Source organism: Equus przewalskii, chromosome 13 (genome assembly GCF_037783145.1).
Source record: "Equus przewalskii isolate Varuska chromosome 13, EquPr2, whole genome shotgun sequence".
NCBI classification, from domain to species: Eukaryota; Metazoa; Chordata; class Mammalia; order Perissodactyla; family Equidae; genus Equus; species Equus przewalskii.
This window is the reverse complement of record NC_091843.1, coordinates 5207753-5233494: the sequence shown is the minus strand read 5'-3', so window position 1 is coordinate 5233494 and position 25742 is coordinate 5207753. Positions and strand designations below refer to the sequence as shown.

General features: G+C 53.6%; 1 protein-coding gene across 2 annotated transcripts in view; it reads left to right on the top strand.

Annotated features, from left to right (window-relative positions):
• The window catches only part of HRH2 (histamine receptor H2), a 42321-nt gene extending 17039 nt beyond the window's left edge, over window positions 1–25282 (top strand). The window contains exons 2-4 of one of the 2 annotated variants that reach the window (XR_011525022.1): window positions 745–2330; window positions 10302–10490; window positions 22454–25282. Coding sequence is in view for 1 of the 2 variants with exons in the window: in XM_070568991.1 (XP_070425092.1) it covers window positions 1237–2330; window positions 22454–22646 (1287 nt within the window). In the remaining variant the exon portion in view is untranslated. The remainder of the gene's footprint in view (window positions 1–744; window positions 2331–10301; window positions 10491–22453) is intronic. The other variant, XM_070568991.1, reaches the window with a different exon arrangement.
• Window positions 25283–25742: the final 460 nt, after the last annotated feature.

Below are 25742 nucleotides of genomic sequence, written 5' to 3'. Positions count from 1 at the left end.
GCTTTTACATTTTTTAATAGTTTGGAAATAGTTTTAGAGAGTGGGAGAAAATCAAAAGAAGAAGAAGATTTTGCAACACTTGAAAATTATGTGAAATTCACATTTGTGTCCATAAGTAAGATCTCATTGGAGCATGCTCATTCATTTGCACACTGTCAGTGTAGGTGCTTTCGTGCGACAAAGACAGAGTTGAGTAGTTGCGACAGAGACCCTGTGCGATATAAAGCAGAGAGTATCTGCTACCTGGCTGTTTCCTGAAAACGTTGTTGGCCTCTGGTTTAGAGCATGATGACGTTTTGTAAAACAGTGTCAGACACTGTCCTCAGCAGTTTCAAAGATAATTCATTACACTGGCTTAGTCATTCATTCATTTTATCACCTATCCAGCAGACACTTAATGCCTACCTGTGGGCCAGGCACTGGGAGCCAGCAGTGAGCAGGCAGATGCAGCCCCTGCTCTCCTGGAGCTTAGAATCTGTGTCTAGATCTCTCTTCCTCCAGTATAAGCAGTCCCAGCCCCTCCACCTGTATCTTGTGTGGTAACACAGTGGTCCAGCCCCTTGCCTCCTGCCTCCCTTCCTCCTCCCACTGTGTATCCTGATTGCCTCTGTTGCTCCTAACGAGATGACCCCATGCCTCCTGGTGTCTCATAGGGAGGTCAAGGTCTAGAAGGACCCGTCCTGAATCAGGTCAAACTCTCGATCTGGTTTCAAAGTGCTCTACCCTCGACCTTTGCGTTTTCAGCTCCTGCTCTCCAGCGGTCCTGAGAGGGAGACGCAGCAGTCCTTGACCCCTGTCACATGGATGGGAGCAGCCGCCAGCTATGGAGAAGGATGTGCCCATGTCTCCACATGATCCCTCCCGCATAAAGCCAAAGCCACCTGCGGACACACTCCCCAGTGCCCCAGTCTCTGTGCAGACCCTGGAGAGCGGAGACCCGCTCCAGTCCGCGGAGGAGCCCATTCTGCAGGGGGCCATCTGAGGACTGGAGTGTGAACCACGAATTCCTGTCTGCTTTCCCTCTTCTTCATGAATACTCCTGCCCAACACCTCCTAGGAGACTGCTTTATTTATTTCTAGAGAAACAGCCTAGGTCATTGTAGCCTCCTCATGTTTGGATGCTTTCTTTTGGCTCTGTTCAGCCCGGAGCCCAGGGGTTGACGGAACTGACGCGGTGGGGAGCTGGGTGAAAAGTAGCCAGGGGCCGTGTGGAAGAAGGTGCTGTAGGGTCCTAGGATGGCGTCCAATGGCACAGCCCCTCCTTATTGTCTGGACTCTACCGCATGCAAGGTCACTGTCAGCGTGGTCCTCATTGTTCTCATCCTTATCACCATTGCTGGCAACGTGGTGGTCTGCCTGGCCGTGGGCTTGAACCGCCGGCTCCGCAGTCTGACCAACTGCTTCATTGTATCCTTGGCCATCACTGACCTGCTCCTCGGCCTCCTGGTGCTGCCCTTCTCGGCCTTCTACCAGCTGTCCTGCACGTGGGGCTTTGGCGAGGTGTTCTGCAATATCTATACCAGCCTCGATGTCATGCTCTGCACAGCCTCTATCCTCAACCTCTTCATGATCAGCCTCGACCGGTACTGCGCTGTCACGGACCCCCTGCGCTACCCGGTGCTGGTCACTCCTGTCCGGGTGGTCATCTCCCTGGTCTTAATTTGGGTCATCTCCATCACCCTGTCCTTCCTGTCTATCCACCTGGGGTGGAACAGCAGGAGCGAGAACAGCTCGTCAGAGCTGTTGACAGGGGTCAATCACACTGCCTCGAAGTGCAAAGTCCAGGTCAACTTGGTGTACGGCTTGGTGGACGGGCTGGTCACCTTCTACCTGCCTCTGCTGGTCATGTGCATCACCTACTACCGCATCTTCAAGATCGCCCGGGATCAGGCCAGGAGGATCCATCACGTCGGCTCCTGGAAGGCAGCCACCATCAAGGAGCACAAAGCCACAGTGACGCTGGCCGCTGTGATGGGAGCCTTCATCATCTGCTGGTTCCCCTACTTCACCGTGTTTGTCTACCGTGGGCTGAAAGGGGATGAAGCCGTCAATGAGGTCATTGAAGCCGTCGTTCTGTGGCTAGGCTATGCCAACTCGGCCCTGAACCCCATCCTGTACGCTGCACTGAACAGAGACTTCCGCACAGCATACCAGCAGCTCTTCCACTGCAGGTTGGCTGGCTGCAACGCCCGTGAAACTTTTCTGAGGTCCAACAGCTCTCAGCTGTCCAGGAATCAAAGCCCAGAACCCAGGCGGCAGGAAGAGAAGCCCCTGAAGCTCCAGGTGTGGAGTGGGACAGAGGTCACGGTCCCCCGGGGAGCCACAGACAGGTAACTACCCTCGCAGTGTGCATGCAGGTCGGGGACATGGGGAGGAGGTCCCATTAATGGTAGCCATTAAGGTGGCAACTGTTCACAAGATCCTGGTGCTCTTCATGAGCACTTTGCAAACCTCATGTTATGCCATCCTCTCAACAGCCCCCTGAGATAGAACTTTTCACCTCCATTTTAAAAGGACTACATTAAATCTCAGAGAACTTGGCCAGGGCCACACAGCTGGGACCTGGACAGGGGTCCCCCAACTCCAGAACATGTGGGCCCTGTTTTCTAGCTACGTTGTCCTTATAATCAAGAACCCTAAGTTTAAGGCCCACCTACCAAACCACCCAGGACAGCCCTCGGATGGCCATGCACACATGCTGCCACCTGGGGTTCACATGAGAAACCTAGCTTGTGTGCATTCATTGAGCACCTACTATGCATCAGCTCATTCCCCAGGGGGCACTCAAGTCGCAGGAGAAAGAGGACTCGAGAAAGAGGACTGGCCGAGTGGGGAAGGCGGGGCCTTGAAGGCAAGGCTGAGGGCTTGGACATTATCTCATAGGTCTTAGGCCAAGATGGAAGGATTAGAATTGGGGTGAGGGCAACCCAGGCAGATCTGTGCTTTGGGAAGAGGGCTCTGGTTCACCTCTAAGACGTGAACCAGAAACATGAGATGAGGACATCAGTGAAGGGAGATGTGGCACTGGTCCCTGAGAGACGGGAAGAGAATAGAACAAAATCAAGGTGGCATAAAAAAATAAGGTTGGAGACCACTGCACGTTCAGGATATAGGAGATGCAAGAGAGAGGATGCCTGGGGATTCCATCCCCAAGAGGTATCCAGGCTGAAAAGATAAACAGGATCGGAACGAGATTTAGATAAATTCCCTGGTGATGAAGCCAGTGCAGGGTATTATAGGAAACCCCACCAAAGACTTGAGTGGTGCTGAGGAAGCTCCCGGCATGGAGAGGAAGGCAGAGTCTAGTCAGCTCGAGCTGTTGAGAGGAGTAGATGAAAGGATGCTGCAGAACAGCTGGCACGGAGAAGGGCTCCGTAAATGGCACTTCCCTTTCTCTTCCAACAGACTATGCCTGGGCCTCCCACAATGCTGGTCTATGAGACTGACCCATTCATTCATTCATTCATTCATTCATTTGCAAACATTTGTCAGCTTCCCACCACGTGCCGGGAACTGTGCTGAGCACTGGGGATGTAGAAGTGATCTTTTTGGCCTTTGTTGTGACGAACAGGTATGGGAAGTCAACTGCGTGGCCGCGATCTCAGCTCTGCCCTCGCTCACTCTGTGGCTTGAGCAAGTCCTTGCCCCTCTCGGGCCTCAGTCTCCTCATGTCTTAGAGTGTGGGGTCTGTCCTCACGCAGCCGGCCCTGCTGGCCTCCCAGAGTTACCTGAAGCACGTGAGCTAAGGGATGCGAACAGGCCCTACGATCCCTCCTGGGATGCACGTCCCCTCTCGAGCAGTGAGCAGCAGCCTCGAGAAAAACAGGCAGACACTGCAGACCCACACACACTGTGGATCCTGCCCTCTGTGGAGGATTGTGGGGGCCAAACTGTCCAACTAGACACCCGGGCCTCATGGCCCCTCTGGTCCTTGCAGCAGCCAGGTGCGGAGTGTTCCCCGCTAGCCTTGGGCCCCGGGCCCTCCACCCTTGCAGTGCTGTCCTGCTGGAATAAGCTCTTACATTCAGCCTCCTCCTGGCCTCCCTGCCTCTAGAGTCTCCCTCTCAAATCCATCCTCCAAGCCACCCAAAGGTGTCTCTCCAAAATGCAGATCTGGGGACTTCCACACCCAGCCCTGATGGATAAGATGCCCATCTGACCACGTCCTTCCACACCCCCTCATTCAGGAAGCAGCCTCCAGTGCAAAGCCCATTTAGTTCATGAAGCAAACAAAGGACAAAGCAGCTATCATGGTTCAGTCTAGCCATGCATACCACTTCCTACTTGCGACCCCAGGGCTAATGGGCTGCCTTTCCCCCTAATCCCTAGGGAAGCATATTCAATAAGCGTTAACACCAATAACTAACACTTACAGAACACCCGCTAGGTGCCAGTTTTACCTGTTTGCCCTTGTTTCTCTGTGTTAATCCTCTGGGAGGGCATCCCGTCCCCAACCCTGTGCCAGGTCCTAAGGGTGTGAAGGGAGATGAAGCAAAGCCCCACCCCGTGCTACCTGTGATGGCTCGCAGTCCAGCTGAGGAGCAGGCTGGCAATGGTGCAGTGCAGCATGTGCCAAGGACTGAAACCCAGGGCACTGGGCACCCGAATGAGGCAGTGCACGGGCCAGGGAGCAGACCTCTGAGTTGAGCTTTAAATGCAGATGGTGAAGGCCCTGTAGACGCATGGCCTCATCTCTTTTTTCACACAACCCTGTGGAGTAAGTGGTTGTTTGGTTTCCACTTTACGGGTGGGAACACTGAGGCTCAGAGAAGTTAAGTAAATTGCCCAAGCAACAAGCTAGGGAGTCAGCCAAAGCCAAGATCTGAGCATCAGCAGAAATAGCAACCCCCCTCACTGACTGTCCTCTGGGGACACACTTCTCCTCTGCTCGCTTCTCCTCTGATCCTCATGGCCGCCCTGGGTGGGGGCTGTGGAGAAGCTAAGACCAGCCAAAAGGCCATGTCCTGGTCACACACAGCAGCCGTGGAGTACCTGTTCCTCGGGTCCACAGCCGTGCTCTCTCCTCCAGCCCCCCGGGAGCGTGGGCAGAGGGGTTTGGCAGAGGAGGATGGGGAACCAGTCAGAGGGCTTCAGATCATGGCAGGGACATGGGGGTGCAGGAAACAGGAACAGCCAGAGGATAATTTTCCCACTGGGCTGTCAGGACGTTCAGGGCCTCGTGTGGCCCTCCATAAGGTCAGCTCCCAGCTTCCCCCATGACTGATAGCGTGTCTTTCCTGTTCTCCCAGTGGGAACAAAAGCCAGTGTTGACTTGACCGAAAGCCCTATCGTTGCCAAGGGGGCAGGAGTGTGTGCCTGAGCCTAGAATTCCTAGGACTGATCTGGGCCTGCCCTTGGTGGGGGGAAGGGAGCCTCCAGGAGAGACTGCTGAGCTGGCCAGTCCTCCCTTCCCTGCTGCAAACCAGCGGCCACCTCCGAAGAAGGATTTTCTGCCTGCCCCTTCCTGACCCCGACTGGCTGCCTCTGCCCCCCGCCCCCATCACCTCTCCCCTGGACGCCCTGTCTGCTCCAACACCCCTGCCCAGCAGCTTCCTCTGCTCCTACTAGATATAGGCCCATGATCGTTTCCTAGGGCTGCTGCAACAAATGACCATGAAGTTGGTGGCTGAAAACAACACAAATGTATTCTCTTATAGTCCAGGAGCGCAGGAGTCTGACATCAAGGTGGTGGCAGCGCTGGTTCCTTCTGGGGCTTCACAGGAGGATCTATTTCCTTGTCTTTTCTAGCCTCTGGGGGCCGCCCACACTCACGGCCCCTTCCTCACATCACTCCAGCCTCTTGCCTCCATGGTCACATCTTCTCCTCTTCTATAGCCAAAGCTGCCTCTGCCTCCCTCTTATAAGGGCACATTTAAAGCCCACCAGGATAGTCCAGGATAACCTCCCCATCCCAAATTCCTTAACTTAATCACGTCTGCAAAGTCCTTTTTGCCATGTGAGGTAACATTCTCAGGTTCAGCAATGGGGCTGTGGACATCTCTGGAGACCACATCCAGCTGCCACAAGGTCCCAGCTCCTTAACCTGGCATTAGAGACCCTTCATGATTTGGTCCCTGACTACCTTCTGCCACCCTCCCCAGGCCCACACCCACCCTCTACCCCCTCTGTCCCCGTCAAACAAGCCACTCAGAGTCTGTTCACCCACAGGCACTCACCAAGGGTTGGCTGTGGGCCAGCACTGTTCAGGGCCCAACACTGAGCCAAGCAGAGGCCCTGATCCCTGAAGGATGTTATTCTGGGGCAGTGGCTCTCAAAGTGTGGGCCCCTGGCCAGCAGCAGGCTTCCAGAAGCATAGCAGCCGGCCTCGGCCCCTCGGCCTCATGTGTGCAGAGCTAGGGTCGAGCTCAAGCCCCTGTGACCCCAAAGCCCCAGCTCCTTCCACAGTGAAGTGCTGCCTGGACTTGAACTTAGCCCAGACTCAGTGCTAGTCCCATGGATGGCAGTTGGGGAAACTAAGGCACAGGGAGACAAGCGACCTATCTGAGTCTGGGAATAGACCCCTATCTCTGGACCTCTGCCTGGGGCTCTTGGGTCCCTTTTCCACACTCTCTTGCTCTGGGTAATCTCCCATGGCAGGGAAATAACATTCACAAGCACCTGGAGATCTGCAGTCTCCCTCTGCGGAGGGCGCGCCTCATTCCTGCAGAGCCCTGCGCCCGGGCGGCGGTGCTCCCAGGCACCTGGAGAAAGACCTCTGGAGAAGAGGTGCAAAGGGATGCAGGTGCCCCACACCCCTCTGGCCAGCTCACCTCTCTGCCCTGGGCCTGGCCCCTCCTTCTGCTCTCCTTCTCTCGGCAGCCAGAGAGAGCATTTCCAAACAGAAATGGGGTCGTGCCCTGCTCCTCCTGGTGCTCTTAAAACCCAGTACAGAGTCTTACCCTCACAGCCAAGGCCCTGGCGCCCCACGGGCCCTCCCCTCAGGCCAGGCCGTCCTCTCATCCCTCTTGATGCATCTGTTTCATGTCTGCTCCCCCAGAGCCTAAGCTCCCCAAGGACAGACCCCTGCCTCTGTTGTTCACTGCTGTCTCTCTAACACCTAGCACTGTGCCTGGCTCAGGAGAGGCCTTGTAATATTTGTTGAATGAATGAATGAGTGAATGAGCACATACCTCATTCTAAGTTCCCAAGAGCCATGAGAAGTGCTGCCCCCGCTTTAGAGATCAGGAAGACAAGTCTCAAAGAGGCAAGTTCCAGGAACCCGGCGGGGACTCAGAAATTCATGTTTCCCTTTTTAACTTGGCTGTCACAATGGGCTTCCCTTAAATGATGGCACTGGGGCAGGCCTCCCAGCCGAATTCACTGCCAGCTCTGAATCACAGTCTCCGGGTAGAAAAGCATCCTGGGCAGCAGCCCAGCCGCGTGCCCTGCCGGCTGTGTTACAGACAAGCCCAGCAAGGTGAGGTGACTCGTGCCAAAAGCACAGGAAGTGCCCTTCCAAGTTGGGGTTGCAATCCAGAGTTCCAGACGACGTGGAGCTGTCCAGTCCACCTCCACTGCATGTCTTGGTTTGGCCGGAGGCCGGTGGCCCAGGGGAGGCATGGCTGACTGTCTGTCAGCTCAGGGTCCAGTCTCTGCAGAGGAGGCTGCGGTACCACGGAGTGAAAGGGGACGTGACTAATGCACACAGGCTTCTGGAGAAGATGTTGCTCAGAAAGGAAGTTTTGCATAACTTACCCCTTTAGGAGCCCAGACTTGCTGACTTGTGTCACTTGTGGTTCTTGTTGACACAAATAATCCATATCCAATCTATAAATGAAAATTGGGGTGAGTTTATTCTGAGCCAAAATGTGAGGACCATGTAGCCCGGGGCCTTCCTTCTCGAAGGAAGGAAGGGCACCAAAGAATTGGGGTGTACAGAGTGGTTGTATACCCTCAAAGAGGATGTTCCACATAGGATTGAAATGTCCCTTTTACAATAGTCACAAGACTGCTCTGTCAGCACAGCGATTGATGGACACAGCAGGTAGTAGGTCTGCTGTCTCGGTGGACACAGCAGGGGGGCAGGTCTGTTGTCTCAAGCTGGGTGGTCACAGGTGAGCACAGCAATCAGTTCCTAGCCTAGGCAAAGATGCTTATCCTTAATGAAATGCCAACGTGAGGGGAAGTTTCACCTTTATCTTAAGGCCGTTTGTTCTTGTCTTTGGGACAGAGCAAATGCTTAAGCAGATATATAACACATGCTCAACAGCCACGGCCACGTCAGCCCCTTTTGGAAAAACAAAGTCAGGCCGAATTAGGTTTACACCAAATGACTTCCTCATATTCTCCAATATATCCTATTGTTTACCATTTCTATTTGTCAGTCTAAAATAGTCTAACCTTTTGGCACATTGATTCCATCCTTTCTTAATGGCTTTCATGAGCGCTCCTCTTACAGGCGCCCGGGGCAGCTCGCACCTCACTAAGGGGCCAGCTGCCCCTACATGTTGGAATCCTGCTGGCTGCGGTGGTCACACCTCAAGGCCATTGGGGTGTTCTCCCACCTCGGGCGTGGAGGTTAGGGAGCCCCAGCGTGAGTCCGGGCCCCACCACTAGTCAGGGGTTGGGTGAGGTGAGGCAGGTCACGGGACAGTCTGAGCTGCGTCTCCGTACCTATAGAGCTGTGGTCACTGTCAGACTCACTTTGCAGAGTTGTTGTAAGAACGAAGGGAGTGGGGATGCAGGAACTCGGCACAATTCCTGGCATGCGGCAGGTGCTTTAACAGCCACGAAGCTTTGTCCTTCACCATCCATCTCTTTCCCTCTTTCTTCCTCTCGTTTTGTCTCTTTTCTTTTATTTTCTTTCTTTTATATAACAGTTTTATTGAGATACGCTTCACGTACTATACGATTACTCATTTCAAGTGTACAATTCCCTGGTTTTTATATTCACAGAGTTGTGCAGCCACCACCACAATGAGTTTTAGAACATTCTCATCACCCCCAGAAGATACCCAGTAGCCTTTAGCCATCACCTCCCAGTCCCTGATTTCCACCCCAACCAAGCAGCCACTCAATCTACTTTCTGTCTCTATAGAATTGCCTGTGCTGGACATTCCAGGTAATGCAGCTCTTTTGTGCCTGGCTGTCTCACTCGGTGTAATGTTTTCCACGTTCCTCGTTTCCTGCCTCTTCTCCCTTTGTTTCTTCCATTTGGTTTTGTTTTCTTTCCTTCCCTCTGTTTCTCCTCTCCACCTCCTTCCACGCATGCTCCCAATTCTCCTTCAGCAAGCGTTTGTTGTCCTGCGCAGGGAGCTCTAGGCCTGAGGCTGCGTCCTGGACCACCAGTCCCCCCCAGCCCACCCCCCCCAGGCCCGAGGGGAGGGGGCTCCGCTGCTCTCAGGCCTGCAGGGCACAGCCGCACAGCCCCGCCGAGCAGCCGCCGCCGCCACCACCACCACCACCACCGCAGAGCCCGGGGGCCACAGCAGAAGTCAGTCCTTTTCATCTTCTCTCTTCAGAGAGTTTGGGGAGTGAGACCCCCTCACACCCCCAGAGAGGAAGTCAGGGGAAGGAGAGCAGAGGGAGAGGAGGTGGGAAGCCTTTTATAGCCTCAAAAGTCAAGAAGAATAAATCGTTGCCCCCCCCACCCCCCACCACCAGGAGTCACTTGAAAGGTAGAGAATTCTCATTTCGCCCCTGGTGACTGGGCCTTTGAAGCCAGCTGGAAGCCCAGCTTGTGCCCAGCCACCCCTTCCTTCCCTCTGGCTTCTCCTCATCTCCAGCCCCTGCCCTTTCCCCACCTTCACTTGTAGCTCCTTCTGGGGCTGTGCTGTGAGGCTGCCTCCCCAGGGACGGTGATGGGCAGAGGAGTGGGTACCACTGCTGGTAACCTTGTCCCCGTAAGAACAAGTGCACTCCAGGTGAACAAATTCAGAGAAGGCCCCTTCTGCAGGGGACCCAACCCCAGGACACGCGGCTGCAAGCAGAAGGTCTGGATGTCAGCCCTGATGCCCTTCTGCTGGGAACAGTCTGCGCAGCCACAGGGAGGTCCTGCAGGCCTTCCAGACCCCGCGGGAGATGGCACAGTATGGGACAGGGGTCCGCAAACCTTTTCTGCAAAGGGCCAGATAGTAAATATTTTTTAGACTTTGCAGCCCATACATTCTCTGTTGCAACTGAATCCTGCTGCTGTTATGGGTCTAAAGCAGCCGTAGATGATGCGTAAACGAATGGGGATGGCTGTGCTCCAGTAAGACTTTATTTATGGACACCGAAATGTGAATTCCATATTATTCTCACCAGTCACAAAATGTTATTCTTCTATTTTTTTTTTTTTCCAATCATTTCAACAAACACAGGTTTGGGGCTGGATTTGGTCCCCAGGCTATAGGCTGCCAACCCCTGGTGTAGCTCTGCGCCCTTGGGCTTGCCTTCTCTGAGCCTCAGCCAGCTCATCTGCGAAGTGGGGCTAAGGATGCCTCCGCATGAGGATGACGAGGAGGCTTAGCACCGATTTACGTGAAGCGCCTGGCACAGAGTAGATGCTTGTAAGTGGTAGTTTTTCTTTTCTCTTTTTCTTTTTTTTTCCTCCTCATGGCCCCTCTGCAAAGGAGCAGCTGAAGAGTTCAGGGCGGGCTTTGTGGACTCGTGTCCCCGCTGTGCCACTGAATTGCTCCAACCTGACCCTGAACCTGAGCCTCGCCTTCTGAAAGTGGGGGGCGTTGGACAGTTTCAAGGGGCGACTCCAGCACTCATTATACATAAATGCTTAACAAGGGAGAGGAATTATGCCAAACCCCCAACTTTGTATGTGTCAAGAATCTTCTGGCAAGGGTGGTGCGGAACATGTTTTTGATACTAATGAATCGCTCCGAGTGTGGAGGCAAGTGCAATGAAATGTGTCCTTGTCACAACCTGAGCTTCAAGGGCGGGGTCCAGGGGCAGGTGGGGGTGCAGGCTGGGCACAAGACAGGGGACCTGCATCTCTCTCTGCCTCTGCCACTGACTGGCTGTGTGGTCTTGAGAAGATCACATCCCTCTCTGAGCCCCAGTTTCCTCATCTGTCAAAGACAGCTAAGCCTTCTGGTGGCTGCCACCGCTCCTAAAGAAGCCTCGGTGAGTCACAGGGCTTTCTGCTTTGGGGCAACGCTGGTGTTTATTAAACCCCTAAGGGCTGTTTGTGGCAGTGTCGGGGAACAGGGACTGGGCATGCCTGAGACCCGCTGGGCATTGCGGGGTGCCCACAGCCCCTGAGGCTCTCCTACAGTATGAAGACCACTCCCTTTCTGCCCAGAGATGGGGAGGTGGGTGGGGGAGTTTGTCCCAACTGCCAAAAAGTGGCTGATGGCTCCACAAAGCATCACTGGGCCTGCTTCTCGTGCAGAAGGTGGTAGCGTGCGGGGAGGGCCTGTGGGCGAGGCTCAGGCCTTTCTAGTTCCAGGACTGAGCATGTACCCTCGTCACCCAGGGACGGAAATGGGTGGGTGGCAGGGCTATCCCCAGTGCCCGGAACATTCAGGGAACTTCCCCTTTCCACACCGACTTGGGAGACACAGAATAATTATGAATACTTACATTTTGTTGAAGTGGAACGTTCACAGTGAAAGTCAGAGAGCAAGCCCCTTCCTGTTGCAGTCTTACGCAACCCCTGAAGTCACGGCTCCATGCTCCCTTCCTGTCTGTCATAAGCAGATGTGGCCTTAACCTCATGGCCACAGGAGGGCCCACACCTTGTGTCCCTACATGGGCCACGTGTGTCCCATACTAGGGCTGCCAGTAGCGCTGACTCATTCCCTCCCCCTTGGCGCCCGTTCCCAGCAGGTGTTTGTCGGGGGATGGGGCCAATAAGGGAGGCGCCAGATGAGCAGGGAGGGGCACAAACACGTGTGATGAGAGCGTGGGCCTGGGGCCCCGCCTGGGACTCAGGGAAAGCCTCCTGGAAGGGGTGACGTCTCAGCTGACTCCTGGAGCACAACAGGAATTTCCCAAGCTGAGGGACAGAGGTGGGAGCTGCGGGTCCAGGCAAAGGGGCAGCCTGTGTGGAGGCCGGGGCGGGCGGGCCCTCACCGGCAGTGGGAAGCCAGTCCATGCTTTAGCGCGGTGGGCTGTTGAGAGAGCTCTGAAGGCTGACCTCCCTGTGTTGCTGGCCTGGGGGCCCTTGGGCAAGTCCTTTCCTCTCTAAAACTCTTGTCCCCATCTGAAAACCTGGGCTAGTCATGATAGCACCTCCTTCCCAGAGCTGGGGAAAGGAGCTGGGAAAGGAGCAAGAGCATCAATGCCTGTGCCTGGGGCAGAAGCTTGGAGCACAGCCCCGAGTCCACCCAGCTGTGAGATTCTTTGTTTCAGTCTGCTCAGGGCACCTACAGGCCACCATTTCACCGGTGGTGGAAACACAATTTTCTAGGTCAGGGGAGCTCGGTCACTTCCAGCTGTAAGCATGGTAGCTTTGGAAGTTGAACGCAGCCAATACAAGATTCTCTCCCCTCCCCAGCTCCTTCCCTCCAGGGCAAGCTAAGTTCCCAGAGACTGTCTGGCATCCTCTAGACCAGTCTAGAACTATTGGGCCAGCTTCTCCATCCATGGTGCCCGCCATGCAGGGCCCAGGGGGACACAGCTGGCTTGCTCTTGGGCTGTCTCTGGCCCTGCTGAGGACCAGCCACATCCTCCTATGGGCCTTGGCTCTGCTGCAGGCCCCCAGCCCCTCTGGGGCACCCCCAGCAGGCAGGCTCCAAGGCCCAGCCACATGCTGGGGTTCACTGTGGGTGCAGGGAGATTTTAGGGACCTCCTGTAACCCCTGTGGGAGCAGAGGATTTGGGGTACAGCAGCTATGTGAAGCTTCCTCACTGCCAAGTGGGCAGAGGCTCCTCCCTCGTCCCAGCTTCCAGCTGGAAAGAGGAACACGTGGACCTGTGCTTTCAGGCCCCACACTCACCCTCAGTGGCCCCCACTATAATGACCAGAGCTCCTCCGGTCAGAGCTCTGACCCCAAAGGAGGGGCCCGGGGCACCTCACCCTCAGCCTCCTGTTGGGGTAGTGGGGCGTTACTCTCACAGGCTCTGGAAACCCACAGGACCTTGGCCTCTCCCACCACTCTTTCCTTGTGGGCCTTAAGAAATGGTCTCTGCCCTCACCTGCAGTTGCTGCCAGAATGGCGGGGGCGACACTGGCGAGGGGACAAGCAAGGGTGAGAAGCCACGCAACCCCTGACATCTAAAATAATGTCCTATCCCACCCCCCGAGACGCAGCACACACCTACACAGTGGCCCGCATTCAACACCCAGCCCCCCGGCGAGGGGGACTCTGAGCATTTTGCTCTAAGGTGGCTGAACCTGGCGGGGGCAGATGCTGCCTAGGAGCTGACTGACCTTACCTGGCCTCCCCATGCTGCAGTTTCTTCATCTGTAAAATGGAGACATTGCTAGTACTCACTTCACAGGGTTGTGTAAGGGTTAGAGGAGGGAATAAATACGCAGACCCAAGATTGGCATCCGGCAGGTGGAGAGCCCGCTGCACCCCGGCCACGGCAGCTCGCTGGCAGGGACAGGTGCATGAGGAGCCTCGTGATTGACTGGAATGTGTCCTGATTGTTGTCCTTTGTTGTCTCCACATTTTTTGCTATTATAAGCAACCCTGTGATGAACATCTCCATGCAGAGAACATTTTGTCTTTCAGATTATTTCCCTAGAAACTGAATTTCTAGAAACAATTACCAGTCAGAGGGGAGGGATGTTGGGCCTGTTGTAATACTTGGCCTAATTGTCTTCCAGGCGGGCTGCACGGCTTCCCTGCCACCAGCCACGTCAGAGCTGTCGCTTCCTCGAGGCCGCGCAGGGGGAGGCTCCTGGGGAGTGTTGTGAGGGGACCACGAGGGCAGAGGGTGTAGACGGCAAGGAGGAGGGGCCACCAGCGCATAAGGATGGGCAGAGGGGCCAGGGAGGAGAGGAGAAGAGTCTGTGGAGGGACTGAGGACTGACGAGGGGCTGTCAGAGGGGAGACCCTGTCCCCGTCCAAGACCTGAGCCGTTCAGAGACCAGAGAGCCGGTAAGTCTGCATCAGAGACCAGAATGGTGCTGCAGGGGGCTGAGCCCGGGATGCGGCGCCCCAGGGTCCTGGAGGACCCGAGCCCCAGTCCACCGTCTATGAAACGGGCCTGACTCTTCACCTGCCGCTCAGGGGTGGGATGGAATGAGTGATACGAAGTGACTGAGAGGTGCCTCGGCCCCGTGGGTTCTTTTCCCGTGAGCACCCGCTGGCGAGAGTGTGCAGGGTCTTTGGGGTTCCTTCATTGTCAGGAAACATAGCACTCTCAGATGGGGGCTCCTGGAGGGTTCGAGCAGCGGGGCAGGGGGAACACAAGGCCGGGACTGGGGAGATCTGAGCGTGACCCAAATCCCCTGTGTATGGGGGTGGGGGCATGGCGAGCTTTGAGGTCGGGCCACGCTGGGCTCTCTCGAGGCTCTGCACTTACTTGCTGTGAGTTCCTAGGCAAGTGACTAAAGCTCTTTCGGCCTAGACTTGCTCATCTCTTAGCAATAAGGCTATAAGGACTATGTTACACATCACAACACATGTCACACATGTCACAACATGGATGTTGTGAAAGTGGTGTTGATGCCTGGCCGTGAGCAGTAGGAGCTGGAGACATGGAGGCAGGGGAGGGGTCCAGTGGAGGCCAGGCTCCCCATGTTCCACGTCTCCTTCAGGCAACGAGCCCAACGTGCTGTAACATACCCAGCTCCCCTGACTGGCTGTGACCTTGGGCAAGTTTCCTAACCTCTCTGTGCCTTAGTTTCCTCCTCCATCAAATGGGGAAAATAACAGTACCTACCCCATGGGGTTGGTGTGTGGATTAACTGAGCTAATACTTACAAAATGTTTCGAGTCGGGCCCAGCGTTCAGGAGGAGCTCAGCACGTGGTGACTGTCATTGAGTTGCTCTTAGGGCTCAGAGCACAGGCTTTGGACATAGCAGACGTGGCACAGAGCCTGGTTCCTCTACCTACTAGTTGTGTGACCTTGGTCAGGTCACTTAACTCCCTGGAGGGCTATGCCCCTCATCTGTAGAGATAAGGGTGGCGGTGCCCACCTGGCAGGCCAAGCACACAGTGAGCGTTTGCTGTGACTGTTGGCCGAGGGCCTTAAGGAAGACACCCATGAAAACTGCCAGACCCATGCCTGCAGCCTGGGCTCCCCGGTGCTGGGTGCATGCTCCTCGCCAGAGGGGCACCCTCCTCCCCACCCACCCAGGGGGTCTCAGTGCACAGGCAGCTGCAATCGCACTGACCCATGTAGTCCTAAGTTCCTAGAGAAGGGCCAGGCCAGGCCACCAGCTGAGACCGCGCCCTGGTCGGTTCCTGACTCCTCTTCCCCCAACCCTCGGCAGCACTCCAGGACCTGCCAGGTCACACGCAGACTCCTCCACCATGACCCAACCATTCTGGCTGCTGTGTCCCTTCCTGTCTCCTCTCCCGCTGTGTCCCTGGCACCTTCTTCTCCAGCTGGACTGGATCATCCCCCGTTCTCAGAGCACAGCCCACAGCTCGCTGCCCCTCGGCCTGAGGAAGCCTCCCCTCCCCGGTGCCCCACTCATCACCCAGACCCAACTCTAATGCCACCTGCTCCGCAGAGCCTCCCCTGCTCCCCAGGACCAAAAATGGCTTCTGTGCCACAGAATCCTGCCCGTACCTGCCCACGCACACTCAGGCACTGGCACACACTCACGCTTTTGTGTGCACAATACCCACATGTGTGTTTGTACACACATACCACACACCGACTCACACTCATGAGTTACTTGAGACCTGTGACCTGCCCTAATCGTCCGCATCTCTCATCTTACCTGTGGGTCCTGTTCTGTCGAGTCACTTGGTCTGGTCCTCAGGAAGGCGCATGCCACAGTGGGAAGAGAGGGCACTTGGGAGTTGACAGCTGTGGGTTCAAATTTGGGCTTTGCTACTGAGTGACCCCGGGGCATCACTTACCCTCCGGAGCCTCAGTTTCCTGGTCTGTGAAATGGGGACAGCCATACTTGTCCTATTGCCACTGAGAGGGTTAACTAGAAAAAGTATGCAAAATACCCCGTCGGGAGCTAGCATGTGAGCACTCAGTAAATGCTAGTTCTTGTCAATCATTGATTCATTCACAGATGCCAGCTCTGTGCCGGGCCCCACCGGACTGCTAAAGTCACAGGCAACCCCTCCCTCGATGACCTCCCAGGCTGGTCACAGGCTGTGACCCGCCAGTGTTCAGGGATCGTGCCCTGGGAAGTCCCTCATCATGACCCTTGTAGGAGCCTGAAGCTCCCTGACCCTCAGCATCTATTTCCCTCGTCATGGGAAAAACAAAAGGGGATTCAAGGTTTTGTGGCTGTTACCTATTGATCTCAGCTAAGTCCCAGGGAGCTCTGGGGGTGCCTTTGTTGGATAAATGTCACCTTATTTGGTGTGAAAGTGAACACAGGGTGTTTGCACAGCTCCTGAAGGAAGCCTGCCCTGCGTGCACCTCACGCTGCTCCTGAAGGACAGAAAGAGGGCTCCCCCATGGCCTTGCGACTGGGTGCCGTCCCTGCCCGTCGTCCTGCCCTGGCCTCCGCCCTTCAAAACAGGTGCTGGCGCAGGCAGACCTTTGTGTTTACTTCCAGAAAATTATGAGAGGCCGTGAAAAAGTCATTTCTTTCCTGAGCAGCGGGCTGAAGTTTGGTCGTTTCAGCCTATTGGGTTCTACTGGTTTGTGGTAGGAAACAAAGGCATCTGAAGAAAACACTCTGATTGGCTCTTGGGTGATTCGGTGTCCTGAAATGTCCACCTCGTAGCTGATTTTAGGACAACCAGAAATTAATCTGGCCTGGAGAAGAAGGTTCCCGCTGATTTTGGCCAAAGCTCAAGGCCCGGAGGATGTCCCCTGGTGGGTTGTGGCTGGCTCCCAGGATGGGAAAGCCATTTCCCCTTTCTGGTAGCCTCCGCTTCCATTTCCTCATACAGGAGAGGAGACTTCCTGGTGACCCAGTTCCCCTGATGTCGGTGAAACTGACCCTCGGGTTTGGCGGTTCTTCTGTGTTGTTGGAGGAGGGCAAGGGCCTGCGTCCAGGGATCGGTCCAGAACCTCAACACAGTCCCTCAACCAGCAGTCCTTGGTGACCCTCAGGGGGCAAAGCAGCTGCTCCCGTACCCAGCGCAGGAAACAGAGGAGGAGGAGAATTTCTTAGAATTTCAAAACATTTCACTTCTCCCATCTCGTCTCACGGCTTCAACAGCCCTTCACTGGAATTGTGCCCATTTTACAGATGAGGAGAGCGACTTGAGAGAGGAGATGAAGTTGTCTGAGACCCGACGGCAGGGGAATGAAGAAGGCTCAGGCCGAACCCAGGACTCCTGGCTCCAAATCTCACACTTTCTCCCCGTTGTCCTGGCACACGGCTGGTGCCCAGAAGGTGTTGGCTGACATGGGAAATGTCCCTCCTTGTCTCTCCTGGGCCCCTGCCCACGAGGCTCTTCCAGGCTAGCAGAGTGGGAAGGTAGATAGAGAAAGAAAGCCGGCATGAGACACGGCACATTGGGGCGAAGACTGCCAGGGAGCCAGGAGAAGTGCTTCTGCTTCTGTCCATCTGTGAACTGGCCAAGTCAGGAGATTGGAGAACCGCTGTCTGAACTGAGGTCTCTTAGGGTTTTCATTCGTTAGTTCACACACATAATTGAACATCTACTATAAACTTGGACAGTGGAGTAGAAGATGAAAGATCCAAGGGCTGCTTTTAGTCTGGAAGATAGACGGATAAACTGATGCTTCATTCAAGGAGGTGAGTCCCTCAGCAGAGGGGCCGTAGGGGCCAGCAGGAATCAGTAATCCTGGGAGACCTCAGAGACAGCTTCCCAGAGGAGGTGATGCCTGAACAGAATCTTGAAACAGAAGAAGTTGAACAGCAAAGAAGAAAACAAAGGATTTTCAAGCAATGGAAGCAACGTGTGCAAAGGGATGGATATAAGAAATAGCAGAGTAACATGTGCGTGTAGCTGTTCTGTGTGATAATTTGTACTATAAGCAGTAGAGGATAATGCAAAAGGGCACTGACATTCATTATCTGTAGTCCTTACAACAGTCCTGTGAGGTTGCTGTTATTAATTTATTTCACGGATGAGAAAACTGACATTCAGAGAGGACCTGAGCAGGGCTTCTGATAGACTAGCACTGAAACTGGGTCCTGACCCTTGGTGGCTGAACGTGTTATAACACCCTCAATGTGGAAAGATGAGGTTCGGATCAAAAGAATGTTTACTTAGGAATATTACCCATCAGGACACTGTCAGCTGCCCACAGCAGAAACCCAGTTAAAAGAGGCTGGGATGGGTGGAGGTAAGGAATTGGCACATAGAATGAAGAGACCAGGAGTAGCTTCAAGCATGCTGGATCCAAATGCTCAAAAGTCATCAGAAATTTGTCTTTCTCCAGCTTTCAACACAGTTTCACACTGTGTTAACTTCACTCTCAGTCAGTCTCCCAGAGTGCCACCGGCAGCTCCACCATCTCACCGTCTCAGCAGCTTACATCTCACCATAGCAGCCCCAGTGCAAAATATGTCCCTTTCCTACTGTTTCAACAAAAAGTTTCAGGCTGGAGTTTCATTGGCTGGACTTGGTCTTGTGTCCAGTACCCAGACCTGGAGCCAGGGCACAGAGTAAGAGGTCAACCCACCTGACCCACATGGACAAAGAGAAGGAGGGTTGGATCCCAAAGAATCAAGGTGCTGTTACCAAGAGAAGGGGAGCTGAGGACGGGAAGATGAAAAGGACAGGTGTTCACCATAAGCACTTGCTGGGTGGCAGATGCTGTACTACGTGCTCTCCTAGAAGCCCATTAACATGCCCTCCCTCCAAGGCTCAGGGCAAAGATGGGCCATGGGGCCATGAAAGGGGTCAAGGATGTTAGACCTGCTAGTATCTGTGGGCATGTGTAATGTGATAGAGTCTACACAGTATGGGAATCCAGCTTCGTGTTGCACCCTAACTCACACTGGCATGAAAGGCAACTCAGCGCAGGAGCAGGGCTCCATGCCCCTAGCCTTTGTCAAGGTAAATATGCATGACAGCATTTTTCGTAAGAGGGTAGAAATTCCATATGGTGAGGAGGAAAGAGAATGAGAAAAAAAAGGCAGTTTAAAACAAAGCAAGAAAAGGCAGGAATTTTAGAAAAGGTGGGACAAATATAAAACATGAAATCACGTTGAAAAACTTAGTCAAAATATATCAGTAATCAGAGTCCGTGTAAATGGAACAAACTGGCCAATTAAAAAAAAATGAAGATTGTCAGATTTGACTTCTTAAATTCGAACAAATGTTTTTACAAGAGATAGACTTAAGGAAACAAAGACGTTGAAAGTGTAAGGAAGGAAAAATAAGATATACTAGGCAAATACTAACCAAAGGAAATCTGAGTAGCTACACTGATATCAGACAAGGTGAACTTTAAGCAAAAAGTATTACTAAAGATAAAGATGGTCACCATATTTTGAAAAAAGGTTCAGTTCACCAGAATGATAATTCTAAACTTGTATGTAACCATAAACTAACTTATAGGTCGAGTAAAATGGACAGAACTACAAGGAGAAGTTAATCATTAACATCGTAAACAATATTAAGAATAAAAGTTAGATCCTATTATACATTGCAGAGATTAATAAAGTTAGTAAGAACATTGTGATCAATTTTATGCCTCAAACAGGGGAAACTCAGATGCAGTGAATGATTTCCTAGCAAAACAGAACTTGCCAAAACTGACTTGGGAAGAAATAGAAAACCTGAATGGTCCTATGATCATTAAAAATAAATAAAATAGATGAAACATCAGTAGTACTTGGTTTTGCAAAGGACCTCTCCCAGACCCGCAAGGAAGAGATCGCTGCAGTCCTGCACACACTCTATCAGGGGAGAGGAAAAGGGAAACTCTCCAATTCATCAGATGAGGCCAAAGCATAGTGTCGATTCAAAAGTAGCCTGAGAAGGGAAACCATAAAAAATGAGAGACAACTCCCATGTCCGTCAGCGGGAGAGTGGATGCAGAAATGGGAGTGATTCACACAGTGAATGCTTTGTAACAGTGAAAATAAACTACAGGTACACGATCAGCACAGTTTAATCTCAAAAATGTAATGTTAACCAAAAAAAGGGTAGCTACAGAAAAAATCATAAAACATGATTCCATTTCCAAGTAAAATGCTGGCAAAACAACACAATATATCTTTTCGGGATACAAAAATATTTGCTGAAACAAGTCAGGCGCTGAGGAAGTCCTGTTTCTTAACCTGAGAGGTGATCGCTCTGGTGTCGATTTTAATATTCCGTATTGTTCTTGAAACCCTGCGTATGTGTTTTTTATGTAGTCTCTTTGGATGTATGACGTATTTCATTTTAAAACCTTTCAGGATGGAATAGACATGTAACAGCTCTGAGTAGAGGAGTTACTAAGATGTTTATTTTCTTCATTTTGTTAATCTCTACACTCTGAATTTTTTACCGTGAACGTGATACTCTCCTAATAATACTATCTTAAGTGATTTTTAAGCCATTTGGAAGAAGAGAGATGGTTAATTCTTAGCCCAGACCTAGCTTCCTGTCAGCAATTTCAGTGAAAGTCACTGTATCGGAGCTGCAGGCTGCATCTGGAATGTTAATCCACAGCGGCTATCTGCCTGCTTGGCAAATATGTGCAGTGCTGGCACAGAGCAGGTCTGGAGCCTCTGAAGTTCCTCTGAAGGGTGTGACCTTGAGGTCCAGGTGAGCGCAGGTGTTCTGCTGAGGGAGGGGCTGGCCAGGCCTACAGGGAGAGCTTGGGCCACGCAGGGCCCCAGCAAAGGCTGAGCTGGACCATACCACGCGTTGAGGGGCGTGTGAGTTTGGCCGCGGCTGTTGGCTGTGTCCTTACTCCCAAAGCCTTTCAAAGTCAGGCGTCTGAATCCACGGCTCCCGTCTGATAGATTCTAAAGGGAAGCAAGATGCTCTTTTCTCTCCCTGTGTGGAAGGGGGAAGGAGCAGTGAACTGGATTCCTCTGGTGGCCAGATGACCTTAACGGGTGACAGCTAGAGCTGAGGCCGGGTAGGAGCTTCATGGCACATCCAGAGGAATTGCAGTGGTCTCAGGACAAGCCGTTGGTGGCTCCCAGGTTGAGACTGGACGAGGAAAGCTACCATTCCAGCCTAAGAGGGAAGCAAGAAAGTAGGTAGCCTTCGTGGCCTCAGACATTGCCGAAGCCGGATTTTGTCCTGCCCTGGGGCCGCAGGTCCAGCACACTGTCTCTGGGGACCCAGGCAAAGCTCAGCTTCCCTGTGTTGGGCGTAGTGTGAGCTGGATGGGCCGGGGACTCCCCCAATCACAGGTGCTTGCAAATCGCTTCCCCATCCACCCACAGTCCTCTCCCACCAGCATTATGTGCACTTAAATCTCTACACCAATTCACTGTTTTCACTGAAATGCATGTATAAGAAAACTTTACATCATCGCCATAAATGGAAGTGCAGCGTCTCGTGTGGGAAAGGCACAGACTGGTGAGCTAGATAAATGACACAGATCAGAGCTAGTTGCCTGGTAGAGGCACTGAACCCAGCCTCCGCTCTGTCTCTGCAGTAAGCGGAGATGTGCAGGTGCCAGGTGCTGGCATGTGGAGACACCACGCCGACCCTTCCCCTTTGACCTCACGAGGCTTGAAAGAAAAGTGACAAAGAAATTCCTCCTCCCGGGAAGTAGTGAAAGAGAAAGCGATCTACACCCACGGCCTAGCAGGCGGCAGGGAGAGGACATCTGTATGCCCAGAAGTGAGCAAATCCTCTTTCTTCTGAAAATGTATGCCAAATACATTGCTTAAAACTTCCCTGCCAAGTGTTTGGCTCACTCCCCTTCAGCGACCTTCAATCAGATTGACTCAACACTCACTGACTACTGCGTGCAGCCACAGTTGCAGGGCCTTGAAAGGCAGGCACCTTGCCTTCGAGGAGCACACATCTAGTGGAGAGATAGATGTGTTCACAGCTGGTTTTAATGCGAGGCTGAGTAAATCTCTGTGTCGTCTTCTCCCAGCCTTCCCCCAACTCATGCAAGGCCTGCTGTAGATGCTCAGGCATCATTTCATTAAGATTCAGAAATAGAAAACATGTGGCGGGCCCCTGCTGTGAGCCAGGCAATGTGTGGGATACTTTTAGAAATATTTTTATAGCACTTAACCCTTTCGAGAATTGGAAAGATGGTTACTTTTACTTCCACTTGAGGTTAAGAGGGGTTAAGTAACTTGACCAAGGGTGCACAGCATGTTAGAAGCTGACTTAGGATTTGAGAGCAACTCTCCCGGATGCTCCCACTGTGGGTTGAGGGAAGAAGTCTCTATAGCACAGGGGAGGTTTCCTGCCCCCTCCCACCCCAGCCTTCCCAGGGCCTGGCTTGAAAGAAGCAAAAGCCAGTGGCTAGGCCCTGCCCCCTGGCCTTGCTCAGTGGTCACCTCAGCCCTGATCTGTGCTTGTGTCTCCGCAGGAAGCCAGCACTCTCCTGCACCATGTGCTCCAGCAACCTTCTGAGCTGCTGCAAGAGCCTGTGGGGGCTTAGGTTCCTCCAGAGACATGTGGGGGGCCCCTCGGAGGAGCAGCCGGGGGAGCCACTGTTTGAGGAGCCACTGAGGACACCGCCCCAGGAAGCGGTGAAGACACTGCCCTCCGAGGCTGTCTAGACCCAGCCTCAGGACGCTGAAGATACTGTTCCTGGCCACCAAGATTTGACTCCTGGAGCCACTAAGGAGCCAGCAGCCCCCCCAAAGTCACAGCTGAGGCTGAGTCTGGGGACTCCCAGAGCACACAGTGGGGTGCCAGGGTCCTCGGGCCCAAGACAGAGCAGCCTTCTGTGCTCGGCGTTCCCAGACAGATGTTCAGGACCCCCTGGGTCCAGGTCCGCTGAATCCCATGGGTTCAAAGCTCACGTTGGTGCTGGCCCTGAGTCATGAGCAGGGGTGGCGGGACGTTCGGGAATGCGTGCACGTGTGTGCACAGATGTGTACGTGCTGGAGCACGCTGCCTTCTGAGCAGAGGGTGTTGCCAATAAAGTGTTAGCCTCTCACTGCCCCGTGGGCTCTGCAGGATGACGGCCAGGAGAGAGAAGGGAAGGGGAAGGAAGTAAACAAGCCTTGAATGAGCACCTGCCCTATGCGAGGTCCTCACCTGCCTGACTCACGGAACCCTTATGACACCGTTTGCAGTAAGGGTCACTGTCCCCACTCCACAGATGGGGAAGCTGAGGCTCAGAGAAGTATGGGGCCTGCCCAAGGCCACTCGCTAGAACGTGTGCCAGGCTCATAGGAGATGCTCGGAAAATAGTTGTTGAATGAATAAATGAACGGGTGGGAGGATGGGTGAGGAGCCAGGCCGCCAGCCCACGCTCTTGACAGGACACTTCACTGCCTCTCCGGAGGGAAGTCAAGATGCTTCCTTGACTCAGCCTTCCCTCCTCCTAGCGAGGCTCAGGCCCGGAGCCCGGGGCCCTTCATGCTGCAGTCCTGACCCTCTCTGGTGCTTTTCGTCAGCAGCAAGTGGCATGGCGTGGACTTGCTGGGGAAAGTGCCCCGTGACAGGGAGGAGAGGTGGAGGTTGGGGGCACAACAGACCTGAGTGGGGGAGTTGGCCCCACAGCGCCCTCTGCTGGATGCATGACCTTGGGCATGTCAGGGGACCCCTCTGAGCAGCTCTTTATTTCTCTTCCAAGTGGGTAGGCTACCTTTCCTATTGACAGGGTGGTTGAAGAGACCCAAGGAGGTGGGGGTGGTGACAGCCCCAGAGTGATGACAGTGTCCAGGGACAGTCCTCTCTGGCCATTGCTCCTCCATGAGCCCACTCTTCCCTTGGTTCCAAGACCCCCTCCTGGTGTCCCCTCCCTGCCCACCTATGCCTTTCCAGTCCCCCTGGCAGTTCACCGTCCTCTCCCTGGCCATCACATGTGGTCCTTCCCTGAGGCTCAGTCCTGAGCCTTCTCTTCTCGTGGAGATTTTTCTCCCTCCATGGCCTCGTCTGCACCCTTGTAACTCAAGTCACCATGGAATTTACCTCTGAGGAGATTCCTCTCAGATTCGTCCTACAGCCCCGGCTCCTTCTGGGAGCTTTCTACCCACTGCTGCCCAGACGGCCCCTCCAGTGGGTGTTTCAAAGGCGTCTCACCTTCAGCATGTCCACAGCTACACCTTGATCTTGTCCCTGCACTGCTCCTCTCCCAGGGGTCCCCTCTCAGACAGAGGCCCTGCCATTGGCCTCAAAGGCTGAGGGTCTTGGCACCTCCCTTTTCCCACCTCCTCATGGTCAATCCTCTCGAGCCGTCCCACATGTATCCACTGTCTGCTTGATGCTCTCCACCTGCCCTGTCATCACGCGGTCCCACTGGCATCCCCACTGTGGGGATAATTGAGACAGCTTCCTGACAGCTCTCTGCACTCCCCACTTGCTTTCCTACAGTCCACTCTCCAGCCCACAGGCACAGTGGGCTGTGCAGAATGCAAACCCCATCATGTCACACATTTGGAGGAAAACATCTTTCACCCGACGTGTCCCGCCTGCCACACACTGCCCTCCGTCTCTTCACCCCAGCCCTCCTGGCCTTCTCCTTTTGGTTCGTTTATCTCACTGCTCCTTCGAGCCACCAGGCCATGCCCAGAGCTGTTTCCATGACTTGAAATGCTCTTCCCGACCTTTCAGCCACGAGATTTAAGCTGAAACAGCACTTGCTTGAGGAATCTGCCTTGACTCTTCCTATTAGACCAGGCCCCCCACACTCATCCCAGAAGTGACCTTGGAAGCCACTGGCGTGGTTGTAATTTACAATCGTACGTGTGATTCCCCGAGCCCTGTCTGTCTGCCCCACTCAGGAGGTCGTGGGTCTTGCCTGTTTCTGTTGATCATTGTATGTCTAGCCCCTAGAAGAGTGTTTGACACATAGTAGGAGCTTTAAGCAGTTTATCTGCCACTGCCCCTGAAGGCATGATTTGCCCCAGTGGCCCCCAGCTGGCTTTCTTCCGGAAGCCCCAGAATCCCGTCTTGGGAAGTTTTCCCAGGAGTCTAGGCCAGGCGGGCCTCTACGCCATGGAGCCCTAAGACTGGTCTGGCTGATCACAGGCTCAGCTGATCAGGGCTGAGGTCAAGGTGCCCACTCACCACCTGCCACTGCATGGGGCTCCTTCAACTCTGACTCTGAGCTGCCCCCACCCTTCCAGAGGCCTGAGCCTCTGCTGGCTGCAGAAGTGGGGTGCATGCTGTCTAGAGAGGAGCATCTGCAGTGGGCCCCCAAATCCATGTTCTCATGATGTTCCAATAAAGCTATCGAAACAGATGCTGCCTCACGGTTTTATTTTTAACTCCCTGGTGAGGGAATACTCCCCAAACTTCATCATACGGTACGTGTTGATTTAGAAAAAGTTATGATAAAATGCTGGGGTAAAGGACAACTTGGAAATTACCTTAAAAAGTAAAGGAGTTTTCAGGAAACTAAGTTTCATCTTAAAACACCATGTTAGACATGAGGGATGGGCTGACAAAAAGGACCAGGCCTTCATCCTGCTCATCTGGCGAGCCAGGTGCATGGCAGATGCTCAGCATGTGTTTGCGGAATGGAATGTTTCTGAAGGTGTCGTGTTCAGACATGCCTTTTTTTAAATGGGGGAAAAAGACATCTTAAAAATGGAAAACTTGTCAATCAAGGAATTCTGCAATAGAGAGTAGGTGGGTGAGGCACTAGTGAGAAACCAGGTCAAGAAAACGTTCATGGATTCCGTATAAGGAATGATCGCAAA